The following is an 18,109-nucleotide window of genomic DNA, read 5'->3' as shown; positions in this document are numbered from 1 at the left end:
AAAGACAAGTTTTATAGCAAAATATTTAGATCTGAATTTGGAAAAAGGTGTTGGTCTCATTAAACAAGTATGCAGGGACTCATGGGATTTCTTGACCAAATGAGTGCGATACCTTTTAATTCTGAAAGTATTTTTGTAACTGTTGATGTTAAAACCTTTTTTGGTTATCCCTCACATTGAAGAGATGGAATTTTTTGAGAAGCAGTTAACTGAACGGTTTGATATGACAAATTGGAGAATAACAGCAATGGTTAATCTGATGGAATTGGTTCTCAAACACAATTACATACATTTTGTAAGTCAATTATACAGACAAGCCACAGGTGTGGCAATGGGGGCAGCTTGTGCCTCCATGTTTGCCATGTAATGGCAGAGTTGGAAGAAAGATATGTTTTCAATTGTCCATATGTTAATTCCTTGGGGATTTACACCATATTGTTGGACAATAGTTTTCTATTATGGAATGATACTGTAGAAAGATTGGAACACTTTTTTGTTTATCTGGAAAACACTGTTGAATTTTTACCTTCTTCTACCCATTTTGGTAGTGAGTTTATTCATTATTTAGATATTGCACTAACTACAGACAGAGCAGGGGGTAGGTTTGTGTCCAATGTTTATAGGAAACCTACTTTTTCTAATACGTACCTGCACTTCACCAGCTGGCATCCGATATATCAAAAGAAAGCAGTTGTGAAGGGCCAGCTGGTGAGAGTGGCAAGGATGGTTTCTGATATGGACAATTTTATGAGTGAATGTGACATGGTTCTGGCGATGTTCAAAAAAAGAGGTTACCCATGGGGATTTTTGGAAGAACTAAAGGATGAAGTTGTGAGGAAAAGACAAAACTGTGTTTTTTCACCACTATCAAGTACTGGTGGTTTAGTTGTGACCACCAGTAATGGAACAGAGAGGGACAACAATATGAGTTATATCCTCACTTACAGCCTAGACAGTAGGTCTATTATAAATACAACTGAGAAAAATTGGTGTATCCTTGCAAGTGATTTGGTGTATAGTAAATTTATGGAAACATGGATAGTAAACCAAGGTTTGTGTTTAGAAAAGGGGTGTCCTTGATTGAAACAAAGATTGGAAATTAAGAAGAGTCAAAATTTTAACACTATGCAAAACAATGGCACCAAAAAATGTGGGGCATGCCCACAGTGTCCAGAAATAATGTGCAGTGAACATTTTACAGTAAGGAATGTAACATATTATATAAAGGGGAGATACAACTGTGATACGAAAAATGTGATTAATCTGGCCCTGTGCAACCAGTGCTCAAGTTTTTACATAGATAAGACGATGAGAAGGTTGCAGGACTGTATGTATGAGCATTTTGCGGACATCAAAAATTGTAAATCCAACAATGCCTTGTATAGACACAGTAGTAAAAATCCTACTCACAGTTTCAGAGTTTTGGTGGTGAAAAACCTACAAGGGAGCATGGTTGATGAGCATTTGGATATGGCTGAATTAAAATGGCAAATAGTGCTAAATTCAACTCACCACCAAGGGTTGAATGACTCTTTATCTCTGGTCCCTGTGTTAAAACTCAAACAAACTGAATTTTAAATGTAGAGTATACGTTTTTAATTGGTAGGAGATGGTCATGTGATGTTTTAACTGTTTGTCAGGATGGTATTTAAATTAAATTGAGTATTTTATGAGTTGAGTTCTGAGGAAGTTCCAATGTGAATGAAAGTGCTAAACTCTGTGAAGTTTGTGGTATAAAATGCAATTTGTGACATTATGGGCTTTTTTCTTCTTTTTTGGGAAACAGTTTATTGGTTTGGAGTTACTGACAACATCTACCGCATTGTGGATTATCTGTTCTTTAAGCTGTCATCTTGGGCTGTGTTTTCCTTTTAATGCTACCAATAACGCCATAAGACTTCTATTCTGGCCACATTGTGGGGGCTGAGAAGAGCACCCTTGGCTAAACTCAAAAACTGAAACAATATTAATTTTATGAACTCAAACTGTACCCTGACTTAGGAATGGGCCCCATTCCCATCATGGTATTAGAAATGTAAAATGCTTGGAGAAATTAATCCCGGGAGTAGCAAAACACACAAAAACTTTCTTTTTTGCAAGAGGTCAAGTCTGCCCACCCCTACTGTCTTTCTCTCTCTCTTTCTAGATAGCTAGATAAAACTCTGAGGTTGCACAAATTTAGACAAAAAGTAAAAGTTAAAAAATAATCATAAAACTCACCTTTTCTTTACATCTAGCAGACCACATCTGTAACTCTGTCAGTTCCAACTTTCTGAAACATTGACCACATGAACCAAGCAATCTTCCAGTGAAAAGGTTTTGATATTCAGTATGTATCAAACCATAGGTTTTCCCTACACAGTCATATCAAACTATCTAAATAAAACTATTGTTTTACAGAGACAATTCAATAACAAATATGAGTCACTATATTACCTTCATTTGGCGCGACAGTTTCAATTCGTAGCTCATACATAAAGTTTGCTGTTGATGTAGCATACCCCTTTACAGTATGGAAAATTGCCACGCCAAATAAGCCACCAGCATGATTTCCTACAACACAGTTCACAAGGTTGTCACTGACCATTGTCACATTGCATGGCACACCACCAATCGTTACCAGGATTTCTGAAATATTTGTGCCAAATCCAGATCCATTTATTGCAATTTCTGTTCCAGGTGGTCCTATTGAGAAAGCATGGTGAAAAAATGAAGGAAATTAACTGTGAAACAACACTCTGGCATAAATCATATCAAGCTGATTAATCATAATAATAGCACTTAATCTCATACTATAAAAAACAATAATCGACTAGTAATAGCGTCTGAAGTTTATATCTTCACGTTATATTTTACTTCAAAATCTGGCACATGCTTTTAACAACTCAGTGCTGCTTTGAATTGCACAATGCAAGCAAAAGCAATGCCAGTTTCTACGTATGTTTGCAGACTATAAATTCAACTGAGGTTTCAAGTAAGTATCTTCAGTAAGAGCGGACTGCAGAAGTAGTGCCTTAAAAGCTTCACTAGTATATTCCAAGTGTAAATATGATGCTTTTGAGAGTCTATGATAATATGACAACTTAACAGAGATATTTCTATAGCAGATTTTAATGATAATGCATGGAAACCAGGTTCTGATGATACACCTGTTATGGAATTTAATGGTAACAATTTGAAATGTCGGGACCTGCTACAGCAAATCCTGAATCACGGAAACTGAATGGTAGAAAAAAAATATAGTTACATATAGTAAGTCTAAGATGGCAGTTTCAGAGAATATTCCATTTTCTCCAAGGTATGGTGATCTTGGAGTTAGTAAGTATAAGTTGGAGAGTGTGGGGGGGGGGGCTTGCTTCCCACATTGGTGGTGTAGGGAGGGGCTTGTTTTGCAGCAAACAAGAAGTTTAAAGGAGAAATGGATGTTTGAAACTCATTCTTCTGAGTTTTTGAATTTTTTTTGGTCTGTTGGCTTTCAACATTACGAGTGCTAACATTTCAATAGGGAGACCATTTAACACTGTGATTAGAGCACTTCACATATTCAGATAAATAAGCGGTTTCACACATGCCTAAGGAACTGCTGCAGTTTGACATAATGAAGCAGGCACAATGAAGATGTATATTGTAATATGCTGAAGGAAATAGTCATTAAACAGAGTTATGTGTCTTTTCTCTGCCTTTTCTTTACATATGGCAAATAAGTAATTGTAACGTTATCAAAATAACAAAATAAGTGCTTATTGTTGCTTAACAGTGTGGTTGTCATGAAGCCTAAAACAATCTTCTTTAAACATTAACTCTATAGATAAGTGGAAAGAATGAGCATCAATCTGTTCACATACAATTCACCTCTATGATCTACATGTTACTATAGGGATCATGGCTGAGCTTTGCAAACAGTCAGCATGTACTCAGCATTTCCACTTTTATAAATCCAAAAATCACAAAGCTAATACATCTTCAGCAAAATAGAGGACATTATCCAGTCCTTTCATATTATTGTTGCTGTGAAGAAGAAATCCTTCTTTATTGATATGAATCTCAACTAAAGTTAAAAGTAAAATAAAACTTCCTACTTCAGTTCTGCAGACATGGCCATGTTTGTCCTGCAGCAGCTGAAAAACATTTTGTCCACCACCCACATCACTCAGGCTACTCTAATTTAAATGACTTAAAACAAAAATGAAATATTTAAATAAATGGGACAAGTTATAAATGAAGAGAAATAGACTAAAAATCAATGAGTATGGTTACAGCAGTGGTACCTTATTGCAAGGTAAAATTAGATGTTCAAATACTTGGAAACAACTATAAATAAAGAGAAACAGACTACAATAAACTAATTGTGTATGGTTATGGTAGCGTTACCTTTTTGTAAGACAAAATTAAAAAAATAACATAAGTAACCCCACCACAAACACTCACATGAACGCATGCACAAATGCATGTGCGCACACACACACACACACACACACACACACACACACACACACACACACACACACACACACACACACACACACACACACACACACACACACACACACACACACAAACAAACATGCGCATGCACACGCAGTTATAAACATTTGATAGTAAAGTTGATTTCAGCACATACATGAAAGAAACGTAAACAGAATGGTAATGTTCAAGACTGGGACTCTTTTGATAAATGATACTTTGAGAAATCTATTGTTTCCTGTCCTTAGGATAGCCTGTGTTAGACATTAAGTTACACTGCATTCTTTTTATGCAATTTTGCCATTCATATATGGAATATTATTTTCACATATGCAACCATAACTATCAAACAAATAACTGTTTCACCAACTTAACCTACTACTTTAACTGCCTGTTTGATGAGCTGTTGATCTTAGTTAACCGAAAACGTGGGTTCTACAATAATTTGCTAGAAACAAGTAGTGTACTTAGCATTATGACAGATTGAGATGAGCTGGTCTTTTCCTGCTAACAGCAGGACCTTCTTATCCAGGTCTGTCTTTATAGCATGTGCCTAACTTTCATATTTACTACAACAAAGACCCAACCAAGCTACAGTTTTCAGTGTGTAATAGCTTAAGCTTTCTCTAGTGGAGGCCCATGGGATATAGTCACTGTATAATACCTTAAATCTCCAGTAGTAGAGGCCCATGGGATATATCCCACTGGCCTCCACTGCAGGAGGTTTAAGGTATTTTATTAGTGAAGACACTAGCTTAACTATGTCTTTAATGCAGTTTCTGCTGAATGGTTTGTCTGTGCAACCATTTTACTCTTTGGTTTGGATTTTAGCATTCATATATATATATATATATATATATATATATATATATATATATATATATATATATAGTATGAGAAGTCCATCTTCTGTAAAAGCAGGACAAAATTCAAAGCTCATTTTCCTGGTTCATCTCTTTCATGGAAATATTTAGTAATAACCTGTGACTGGGTGCTGATAACTGCTGGAATACAAAGACAAAGCCAGAGTGATTAAAAAAAGTCAACTGTGGGTAAATTCAGCAATGGCCAACCTATCATAAGTTATTGCTGTTATCCAATGATATCAATGAAAACATTTTCTTACCTTTTCTAAATTATGTCATTGCATAAAGGAACTTGTTCTTCTGTGGCTCCTCCTGAGGAAACGGGCATTTAAAGCATATGTTGTATATGCTTTCAGCTTGTACAAGCTAATTTTTGCTCATTATATAAGGGAAAAGTAAAATTGGCTTGGTAAACTGCAGTCAATGGGAATCATTTTATTAAAAAAGTGATTCCCATTTATCGACATTTAGTAAGCCATTTCAATTTTTTTTTATTTTTTATTTTGTTATTGTATGCCCTGTTTTTATTTCTATTTGTACATTCATTTTGAATGGGGGCTGAGGAGCCTGCATAAGTACTTCAGTTGGGGAGGCCTGTGGATTCCCCTTGTCAAGATGCTGAGTTTTTTTAAATATATATATTTTAGGACCCCTACTTTTTAACATATTTATTAATGATCTCAATAAAGCCTCCCAGCAAAGCATACTTATTCAAAATGCTGACAATTCAACAATCATCTCTTCCTCTAACAATTTCTCTAACCTCCAAAACATTACCTAAAATTCATTCACATTCATAGAAACCTGACTAAATGATGCTCAATTAATGTTGAACCGCGACAAAACTAAACTGTTACTATTTTCATCAAAACCTCCAGCCATACATTTCAAGATTTTTTTTCACAAAACAATACAGAAATTGAATAAGTGAAAAGTTCAAAACTTTTAGGAATCACCATTGATAACAAACTCTCTTACAAGCATCACATTCTCGATACAGTAAAAAAACACACACATCAAACTTGGCAAACTATACCGACATAAACTTTACTTAGATAAGCAAATAAAGCTAAAACTAGCAAGCACTCTACTTATCCCCTCCCTCTTGTATGGAAGACCCACGTTCACAAACCTCCATACATCTATTAGTAGTACAAATCTGCCTCTAATATGCCTAACTGCTCACACCACTGTAATGCTATTACTAACTTGTCTTTGCTTGAATTTCACATCTCCGTTACTCCCAGTTAACACTCGCCCACAAGCTAATATTCAAACCTAATAGCTGCCCAGCACTCCAATCGATTCTACACACATACACACCAACTAGAAGCCTCTGGTCCACAAACAAGCATATTTTAAATGTACCTAAACCCAACAAAAGAGCTGAACAAGGCCTATATTCCTTTAATATGCCAAACTATGAAATGTCCTCCCTTCTTACATTACTCAACTTGACTCCATAAAAGCCTTCAAAGCTGCACTAAAACCCCACTATCTAAACAATCCCACCTGCACCTGTGGAATACAGTGTAACCCTCCTTAATACCACCTGCACCTGTAGAATACAGTGTAAACCTCCTTAATCCCACCTGCACCTGTGGAATACAGTGTAAGCCTCCTTAATTCCACCTGTACCTGTGGAATACAGTGTAAACCTCCTTAATCCCACCTGCACCTGTGCAATATAGTGTAAGCCTCCTTAATCCTACATACTAACCTACTTAGACCCTACTTCCTAAAACCTCCACTATATTAACTCCTTCCTCTTTATATTTCTAATCTTCCTACTTACAATTTTGTATTTACACTTATGATTATATTCTGTAATTGAAAAATTATTTTACTCTGTATCTTTTCAGTCTAATAATATTTAAATGTTCTAAATTCACTTTGTACCAATATACCGATCCTATGTTATTGTATGCATATCTATATATTAACTTTGCATTTTTCTGTGGAACATTACAATATCTGTGGAGCTTTTCTCCCCGGGCCTCCACTGAAAATGGGTTTCTAACCTACTGGACTTTTCCAGTCAACGAATGTGAATAAATACATACATAAATAATAATAATAATAGAAATCATCCATGATTTACCAGAAAATCTAAAATTTTATGACTGACAAAGGAAAACTATGAGGAGAATCCAGAATGTTCTGCAAATCCTTGGACAGTTGGGAAGTATGGTTACCATCATTGCCATTGATCAAATGGCTAGTAAGCATACCTTTCAACTGTCTAGAGTTTTGCAGAACATCTGGGTTTTCCTCATATTTTGCCCTATTTTTCATAACTTATGTTTTGCATTGAGCTGTTGAAGATGTCCCATTGGAAAGTCTGGCTGCTCTACAATAATTTAGAGCCTGAACTTGTTTCTGTTACAATATGCTCAATTTATAATGGGCACATTGACTGGGCTGTCCAATCAGTGTTCACATTTTTGAATGCTAATGACTCATTATTGTATAATATGTCTTATTACTGTGGCCGCAGTGGAAGACCTTGAGCTATGGATCACTTTCAGCATGTAGTGCTTTGCAGAACTATTTAGTGATAATTGTGTAGCTGCTTCACAAATAGCACCATACATTACGGAAAAAAGTCAGAGGAGTAGCTACTGCTCTAAAAGACTATGCTCTAGAGTTAGAAGGTAGGACCTTATTATACATTTCACAGTTTAATGCAATCCATAAACTATCCTGCTAGAATAACTTGAAAACTTTGTAGCCAAGTTTCTTTGTGGGGAAAAAAGCAAACAACTGACAGTCTTTTCTGAAGGATTTTGTTCTGTTCATGTAAATTCTGAGCTGTTTGTGGATACATATATGGTATCAACAGATATTCACCTCATAGATTCATATGTACTTACTAGTCATATAGTCAAGGGGACCATTGAAGGCCCTAGCCCAATTTCCTAATTGCCCCAAAGTACTGTCTGGTTAAGTGACTTGTTTGAGGTCACACAGTAGACAAATGAATGCTGAGGGGATCACATTCTGCACCACAGGATGCAGCTTGTTAACAACTCATAACCGTAATCCTTTGTGGCAACTGTTAGTCTGGAATAATTTGAAAAATTTGGAATAATCTGGACAAAATATCAGAAATGAATGTTCTGGTTGAGATATACTTCAGTGACTACTTTTGATATGAAAATAGGCTGATATGCAAAGAGTTCTATGCTTGTGGAAAATCAGATAGGTTGAATGAATGCATATGGTTTGAAATTCTAAAATCCTTCAAATGGAGCAAGAGTCAGTGTTTCTAACACCAAATATAGGTTTTAATAGAAGAAAAGGATTCTTAATCAGGGGTCTCAGCAGAGAGTGTTATTGGGAAAGTAGTTAAACAAAATTTGATATATTTTTGAAACTTCTTATTCACTTTTGTTGCATGATAGCTTGCCATACAATTAAGTGACAGGACAGCTGTTCCCTGACAGCCTCTAGGGAGGGACAGCTGGGTTTGGTCTCAAGGGTTAGACTGCTGACTACCCAAATGTTAACCATGAAACTCTCCTGTTATTGCTAACCCCACCTACCTCTAGGATGAAGACCAATCAGGAAGTTTCCAGAAAACCATTTGTTCTTTTAAGATGTCAGAACTAAAGCTGATGTGGAGTCTGTGGTTTTGTTTGACAAGTATATTATGAGAAATGAAGGTTGACTCAAACAGTGGTTAAGGTCTTAACTTCTTTCCCCACACCATGTTGTCCTGGTGGGTATAAACAGCATCAACCAAATAGCAAATTTATAAAGGTTGTGTTACTATCTTCCACAAATTTAATTAACTAGAGTCATGCATGGTGGCATATAACAATTCTGGTATATGCAGCCCTAGCTGGCCTGTATGCCAGTCTCATGTTGAGGTTTGAAATAGATGTCATAGTTGCTGTCTTGGGGTGCAGTTTTTGGTTTAGATGTCCATTTGGCAACTCATCCAGAGTCTTTCATATCTCATCAGACAGCTCCCTTAGGCAGATATGGCAAGTAGGTTACAACCCTTCCTACAAACACTGATAAGGAGCAAATCCACTTTCCAAATCTATTCATAGCCAGTAAATACTTATCTGTGGGATTTATAGCATAGCTTTGGAGTGTAGTAGTCTTTTTAAGGGCTGCTGTTTCCAGAACAGTATCAGGTTCAAGGTCTCTGAGCAACAATCTGGACCTTTAAGTGGCTGGAGCACTTTATTTCCTCTCCTTGTTACAGAACCTACATTAGGATTATCTCACGTAATGGAGGTAGTGAGCTTGCCATGTTGTCACTAGGGAATTTCATGTTGATGACACTAGATGATGGGGGTGGTCTCTAAAGCCTCCTACAGGATTGTCAGCAGAGAAAATGCTGGGTCTGGGGGGGCATTCTGCTCTTTGTGTCATCATTTGCAATATATCTGGAAACCTGGGATCATCAATGGTTTGGAGGAATCAGCACCCCCTTGTCATCAACATTGGAGTGGGGTACTCTACCAATAAGTCCATTTTCTTTCTCTTGCATGTACATTTCCTTCATGTCCTTGAAAGTAATTGGTCAGTGGAAAAGGTAGAAGCAGGGTGATGTTCAGATAGCATGGAGGGATACTGAAGCTGGACATTAGACCCTCAGTTTTGCTTACTGAGAAGAGATACTGCCAAATTCTCATACAAAAGTCTGTCTGCATGCACACTGTTGGTCAAAGAAAAGGGCAAGTGGAGTAATGTCTGCATCAACTACATCAATGCTTATACTAAAGAGATGCTCACATCTGATGGCACTGGTACCAAATGATGGAAAGCTGAACCTTACATCAGTACTAGCACTGACAGAATTAGAACTGAGCTTGCCCCAAAGAATTAACCCCCAGCACTCGAACTGACACTGTCAACAATAAAAAATCCAGTGACACTGAGGGATGTGTTAACACCAAAAATGTCAACATCAGAGTTTTTGCTTGGAGACTGAGACCAATGAGTCAGCACAAAGATGTACTCAAACATCAATGTCAGTATTTCTTGGGTTGAGTTCAGCCTTTTTGAGTCTGGCACTGGTTGCAAATGGGCTGGTAAAAAGAATCAATAGAAGCTCACAGAGAAGGGAAGCACCAAAGCAACTCATGAATCTGCCTTAAAACTAGAGTTTCTGTAAGGGAGCTGGCACTTTCTGTACAGCAGTCTTGATGGCATGGTATGCTTCTCAAAATGTATCACTAATGTTGGAAGAGAGTAAGAACCTGATGAGGTTGAGCTAAAGGTCATAGCAATCGATTCTTCTTTATCTGTAACAGAAGCCACTGGGATTTCACTTGGACATGTAACTAGTTTAGCAGAAGGTCAACCTAAAACTATCCTAAGTGTAACAGACTATAGTATCTGTCTTATGTTTTTTGAATGGAGGATCTTGAGATGATGATCAGTGTCTCTTTCGCCTTTATCTTTATGCTTATATTTAGTCTTAAGAGAGCAGGTGTCCTAGACAATAAGCTAACTCAGGTTGGCTTGGTCATTGTCAATGCTTTATCCCTTATGCCAACAGAAATGGCTCACAAACCTAAATATTTGAATAATCCAAATGTATCAATATTTGCACCTGTAGGTTAAAGTATTGGCCAGCTCTAGGAAACTTTGCTTAGTCCAATTGCCTCGTATGTATACTGTTCAGTTTCCACATAATGGTTTCATTCTTTGAATCATGGTTTAGCTAAAGGATGCAGAAGAAGAACATCAAAGCCAGTCAAACTGCCCACAATTTGATAATGTTGTATCATGACAGAATGGACATTCCCCTGAACAATGAACTGCACTGACTGGCAGTAACCTCTCCTAGCATAATCTCCAGTTAGCTGATGGAGCAAGTATAAACCTTCCTTTGAAGAGATTTGGAGGACTCTGTCCACCAGAACATATCTCTATATAAATAAATTTGTATCCTTTGTTGGCCAGGTAAGTTCCACTAGGCTAGTAGCCTCTTTTCAGTGGAGAACTGAGTTGGCATTTATACTACTAGGGGACATTTGGCCAGGGTATCAGGGAACTTCCCTTATTCTTTCTGTGGTGATCTCTAGGTGGTGCCAGAGGGCTGTTACCAGTGATCACTGAATATACAATGATTGTTCATTGTTATTCAAAAACCTGCACTCTGACTGGACAGAACAACCAGCATACCCAGTGTAAATTGAGCATATATCAATAGGAAAAAAGTGTGGGCACTAAAGTACCATTAAGCGGCCAGAATTTTTCTATTGATATATGCTACCGAAGCATATTTTTCAACTGTTCAAATTTTTGCTTCATATTTTTGGTCTGTTCATCATAAAATTTGTGGTTTTCTGACAAATCACTGAGGACTGAAGTCATTAATAATGACACACATTTGAGTTTTATACTTCATATCCTTCAGTCAATGCACACAAAAACAAATACTGTTACTCTAGCAGATTTCTAAGTTTATAATAGCAACATTTACAATCTGTCCCTCCTTTATCTACATTTATTGAGGTAAGAAGTTGAGAGGTTGTATGGAGGGTAGACTAAATACAAGAAAAATCAGGTATGCTCTGAAAAACGAAAGAGATACACCTGATTTTCCTTGTATTTCTCTTCTGTGTCTGCAGATACTTTTACTTCTGAATTTTCCAGTTTTTATAGGAAAATAAAACAGGGATTCTCTTTTCTCCACTGCTTCTATTTAACAGCACTGATGTACTGTGCAAGCATGGGAATGTAAGTCTACTACATATGCACAACACATCAATACACATGGAAGAACAGAAAACAATGTGGAGGACCACTATGGTGCTGTTATGCAAAGACATTATTTTAGAAAGGTAAGCAGTTTCTTTCTTGAATAATGTCATTGTATAATACCAATAACTGACTCGTGGGTGTAAATATATGAGGATTTACCCATGGTTGGCTTTGCTTAATCACTTGGGCTTCAGCCTTGTAAACAAACTATGCCAACAGTGGATAAATCCTCCTATACCTGCATCCACTCATTGGTTACTGCTTAAATCTGAATTTAAGGCTGTAAGTGGAGATTAGCTGGAGAAATAAAAAAAAGGAACTACAATTCAGAAGGACAAAGATGTTTTAGATGTGAATATTGTGGCATTAGGGTGCCTGGATGACTCTGTTTTACAAAAAATTATAGAAGAAGCAGAACCAGAAAAATTGGAGGCCATGCAGTGGAGTGTGATAAAAGACAAAATATCTGGCATTGAGAAGAAGACAGAGAGACTGAAGGATGCTGTAAATGATGATGTGGATACAGAGATGGCACATCTGACCAGTAGAGTAACTGATTTTAAGAGTGTGCTCTATGTTGGGCTTCAGGAACATGGAACAGAGAGCAGTAAAGACAGAAAGAGAGAGAGAGAGAGATACGTGTTTCCAGAGTAAAGACTTCTGTAGCAGCAGTTGCAGGTTCCAGTGAAAGACTACAGAAAGAAAAGGATGTGCAGGTTCAGAGGAGACAAGACTGGTACTGCTGCAAGCTAGAGGAAAATGCCTGTTGCGCAGGTGAAAACAAAGTATGAACAGCAAATAAACAGGTACTGTGTTCTACACAATGTTGTTATGCCCTTTGGATTCAGTTTGTCTGATGTCAGGGCATTAATGCATACCAAAAACTGAACATTTCTGAGAAATAATTTTTGTGACATTTGCATTAGCACAAAAAAAGAATGATTGGTGTCATTTAAGAAGAACTGGATGAAGGGATGTATGGGGGTAAAGGTAAAAGAGCAGATGAAATGCTAGTGGGGCTTAAAGAAGTAGTTGAGTATATAGATAATGGGGGAGGAAAAGGAAAAGTAGAGTATGTCATGTGACTAAGGCATGTGATAGTATTCATCATAGGGAAATGTTGAACATTTTAAAAGAATATGAGGTAGAAAAAATATATGTGGATAATGAGGACAATTTATGAAACTTTTTGTGTGTCTTTGATGGTGAATGGATGGGTACAAAAATATAAAAATGTAAGGGGGGGTAAAGCAAGGTTGTCTATTGAACATGTGCTTTTTGTGACAGTAATGACTGCAGCTATGCCAACATGTAGAGCAAGGTTAGAAGATGGTAGATGGAAAGTTAAGGCAGGAATAAGGGTACCATTAATATTAACCCATGCACATAATTTGGTCTTAGTAGCCAAAAACAAACACTGGATGAAGGGAGAATTTACAGAACAAATTTTAGGTACAGTAGGATTACAGTTAAATAAATAAAAATTAAGGGTTTTAGAGATGTAAGAATGGCAAGAGTTTCTTTTAACACAATGGAAATCAGTATTCTTGGGGTTATGCTTAGAAGGGAACAAGTAGTAATAGAACAATAGAGAGAAGTTGTAGAAATATGAAAGTTGACAGATTGGTGGAGGGTGTTTCAATTGTTTCTAAAAAAAGTATATACATGTTAAACACGTATATCTTAAGGAAGTTAACATATTTAGGTGGTCTGTACATGTTTCCAAGCTGTATGGAAACTGAATTATCAGTTATCTTTTTGGTTTTCTATGGGGAACAAGCTTGAATCCGATCAAAAGAGGGATAGTTTATAATGTACAGAAAAAGAGTTTGAATTCAATAAATCCACTTGTTTTCTTAGCATCAATAGATTTATTTTGGGTGTTAAAAAGTTTCTGAAAAGACAATACTAGAATGTTTTTATTTGAAAACTATAAAGGTATGTGGAGGTAAAAAAGGTAAAGAGAAACAAAAGGTTTAAAAGAGAAGGAATATGAAAGTGAAATAGCGACATGGAGAAATTATATAAATGAAGTAGAGATGGAAAGAAAAGAATAGTATAAAAAAATAAGGAAACTGAACTATTATACTGATCTTTGGAAAAATGGTAGGGGCTGGATGCAAGAAAGCAATAAGAAAAAGGCAGGAAAGATTTGAATCTCTCTCTTTTTTTTGAAAAAAATGATTTTCTGTGGTGTTTATTATTGGACAAACTGCCAATGAAAAATTACATGAAATATAAAATGAAAGAATAAAGAATATGTAATAGCTGTAATACTAAAGAGACTTTGCAACATTGTTTTTGGATTGTAAGAAAAATGAAGGTTTTTAGACATTATTCAAAGATCTTTATCACTGAAAAGTATTTAAAAATATTGATACGGACATTGTGTTAATTGGGAAATATAATGTTGGTAGTGAGAAATAAATTGAAAAATGGAATAAAATTTTATTTACTGATATTTGTGTTTTATGGAACAGGCAATTTATTTTATTTATTTACCCTTTGTTAACTGAGTTAGTCCCACTAGGCTAATTGTAGTGGTATTTATACTAGTAGTGGACATTTGGCTAGGGCATTGAGGAACTTCCCTATTCTTTTGAATAGGTTACCACAAACTCAAGCAGAAGGCGCCTCAGTTTAACATCTCATCTGAAGGATGGCATACTCAGGAGTGCAGTACCCCCTTATGCTGCACTGCAGTGTCAATAATCGATCTACCTGGTGTGGGAATAGAACGCATTGCCTTCTGTACCAAAGGCGAGTGTACTACCTGTTGTGCCACTGACACTTCAAAAGAGATTATACCACCTCAGATAGGACATGAACGCACAATCCCTGGCTGAGAAGGCCAGTGTCTTATCCATTAGTCCACTGTGCACTAAAAGAAGATGTTAGAGTTGCTGTATAATAAAAGAAAAAATGATGATGACTTAATATGTGATATTAAGAAATGGTTATGGTGGAAAGGATGGGAGGATGAAATGGGTTTTACATGTCTTTAGGAACATGTAAAGTGCTTTATTGTGATGTATAAAGGGTTTACTTGTATTTAGGAAGATAAACATGTAAATTGCTTTATTGTAATATATAAAGTATGATATAAAGTGTAAATATAATACATGCATAATTAATGAAAGAAAGAAAAGTGTTCATATAATAAAGCAACACCTACTCCTTTCTACAGGTGCAGTGGGATCTTTTGTATCCACCCAGCTACCACCAAGTCAACCAGATGTAGCCTTGGCTGAACATCTCATCCAAAAGCCTGTATACTCAGGAGTGCTGCACCTCATTTTATTCTGCCCTGCAGTGTCAGCTATTGATGTGGGAACAAAACCCAGAGCTTTCTGCACCAAATGTGAGTATGCTACCTGTTGTGCCACTGACACTACAATCTAACAGAACTTCTCAGTGGAAGAAGGTAGCTAAACTGGTCACTCATGAATCTGTGGCTTCAGCAGGCCCTTCTGATGAACATACTGGTAAGTAGACCTGTAGTTATGGAAAACATGCATCACAGAACTCTGAAGCATTATTTTACTGTGGTAATCTCTTTCTGCTGAAACTGTTAAAAGGATTCCAATATTTCTTATTTTTTCTTGTGGGTTAACACTTTTTCCTGAAGAACATACATTACCTAAAAACTGAATATTCTCTGTAGAAGCTTGTAGTTTCCTACTGCTCAACTAAGCCCATACATTTCTCTTTCATGGGGTTGTTTGTTGAACAGTAGTAGATTTAGGCATGGGTGCAGGGGTGCGTGCCAGTCCCTTTTTAAATTTTTTTGTTTTTAAATCAGGTGCGTCTTCCCAAAGAACCTTGACTCCTGTCACCAATGGGCCTAATACATCGGAGATGTGATTGGAGATTGCACTCACATGATTTTTTTTTTTTTTTTAATAACGATCATCCTCCAACTGCATCTCCATTGAATTTAGGTGCATTGGTGAGAACTGTCATATTGTTGAGACTCAACTTGAGTAAATGTTTAGTTAACCTTCCAGAAGACAATCTAGTTAATTTTAAAATATCAACAGAATGAACCAAAGATATGCAGGGTAGACTGAGTGCACGGATTAAACCATAGTAACCAGAAGTCCAAAAAATTAAATCCAGCACAAGGGAAAGATGAAAATCTTAGAAATTTATTGTGGCAAGCTGCATAAATAAAAATCCACAGCAAACTGGTTTCGGTTGAAAGTTCAAGCCTTCTTCAGTGCAACAAAATATATTCATTAGAGCAGATACTAATTCCTGCTTATAGATATAGATATATATATATATATATATATATATATATATATGCACAGATTAGCCAAAAAGGCTTAATATCTTAATTGGAGTGATTCATCAGTCAGTCAAACAATCCAAAGCAAAAATTAGCTTAACTCATTCAGGCCTGGTTTAAATAGAGCACCTAGCCTGATTATCCAGGAAGATTCCTTGTTATTTAATATATTATGCCATCCAGCTTTGGATATCCTGTTCATTTGTATTTTGTCTATGATAGTAAAAGTGAATTTAGCAGTTTTATGTGTTAAGGTGTGTTTGTAAAGGGCATTTGAAATTCTTTTATTTCTAATTTCACTTAGATGTTCACTTATACGGTGTCTAAAAGGTCTGGACATTTGTCCAACATAAAATGAAGAACAGATACAAGTGGCTAAATAGATAATCCAATCGCTGCTGCAATTGCCAAAACATCTTATTTGGTAAAGTTTAGATGTGTTGCAACTAGTAAATTCCTTGGTTTGAAATATGTGTGAACAAGCACTACAATGACCACAAGGAACACAACCTAATAATGTATCACCAAATGGAGTTTTCTGTAGAGTAATGGGTGGATTATAACGTTTGTAATGAGTTGTGTGAACTCAAGGTGTCAGATCCCATATCCCAATATTTATACCTACTTCCCAAGATGCACAAAAATTCCACCTATCCTCAGGGATTACCTATTGTGTCAGGAAGGGATCTTTGACTGAATCTTTATCTGCCTTCCTTACTGAATATTTGCAGCCTTTACTATCTAAGGTTAAGTCTAGGCTAAAAGATCCTACCCAATTTCTTAACATTATTCAGGATGCGCAATTGGAACCAGACTGGTATTTATGTACACTTGATGTCACTTCTCTTTATACAAGCATACCACATTAGGCTGGACTACAGGCCATTCAATATTGGCTGGAAAATCACAATTATACACCCCTGGTTTCAACACACTCCTTATATCCTTAACTGAACATGTATTAACTAAAAACGTTTTTATTTCCAAGGTAAATCATATTGGCAGGTTTGTGGCACAGCAATGGCAGCATCTTTTGCTCCTATTTATGTTGATTTGTTTATGGGCTTTTTGTGGATCAGGTAATATATGCTGATAGTCGCAATCTTTTTTTTGATCAGCTAGATATTTGGAGACATTTTTGGATGATTGTTGGATGGTGTGGCGGGGGGACCAATCATATGTGCATGAATTTATCCAATATCTTAATGAGAACAAATGGGGCATTCAGTTTGCATTACATATTGAGTACCATCAAATTATATTTCTGGATGTCACCATTACCAGACAGGAAGATCACACTTTAGAGACTCGGGTACATAGGAAATTTCCAGAATATAATACCTTATTACATGCCTCTAGTCATCACACTCGCCACATCATCAACAACATTCCAAAGTCACAATATCTATGCACTAAACGACATGTTCCTTCGAACAAAGTCTTCAAGCATGCCAACAGGATCTAACCAACAGGTTGCTTACCAGAGGATATCATGAGGATTGTATTTCTCGGACAATAACCCAGGTGGACCAAATATATAGATCTCAACTTTTAGAATATAAGGATAGAACTAGTCATGATAGCACACAGAAATCACAACCCATTAGGCTAATAACCACCTTTGGAGCCAATACCTATAGGTTCAAAACATTATCAATAATCATTGGGACATTTTGCTTGCCGATGACCAATTGAACAGGATACTTAACTCTAGATGTTTATTTTCTTATCGAGAGGCAGAACAATCAATTCACACTTA

The 18,109-nt window shown here is 36.4% G+C and overlaps 1 protein-coding gene across 1 annotated transcript in view; it reads right to left on the bottom strand.

The window, feature by feature from the left end:
* Window positions 1-18,109, bottom strand: part of PKHD1L1 (PKHD1 like 1) — a 1,597,738-nt gene that overhangs the window by 529,633 nt on the left and 1,049,996 nt on the right. Inside the window, exon 42 of the mRNA XM_044066249.1 lies at window positions 2,437-2,685. Coding sequence (XP_043922184.1) covers window positions 2,437-2,685 — 249 coding nt within the window. The remainder of the gene's footprint in view (window positions 1-2,436; window positions 2,686-18,109) is intronic.

The sequence above is a fragment of the Protopterus annectens genome, chromosome 3.part1, assembly GCF_019279795.1.
Source record: "Protopterus annectens isolate FY-2018-M chromosome 3.part1, PAN1.0, whole genome shotgun sequence".
Lineage (NCBI taxonomy): Eukaryota > Metazoa > Chordata > Ceratodontiformes > Protopteridae > Protopterus > Protopterus annectens.
This window is presented reverse-complemented; position numbering and strand designations above follow the sequence as displayed.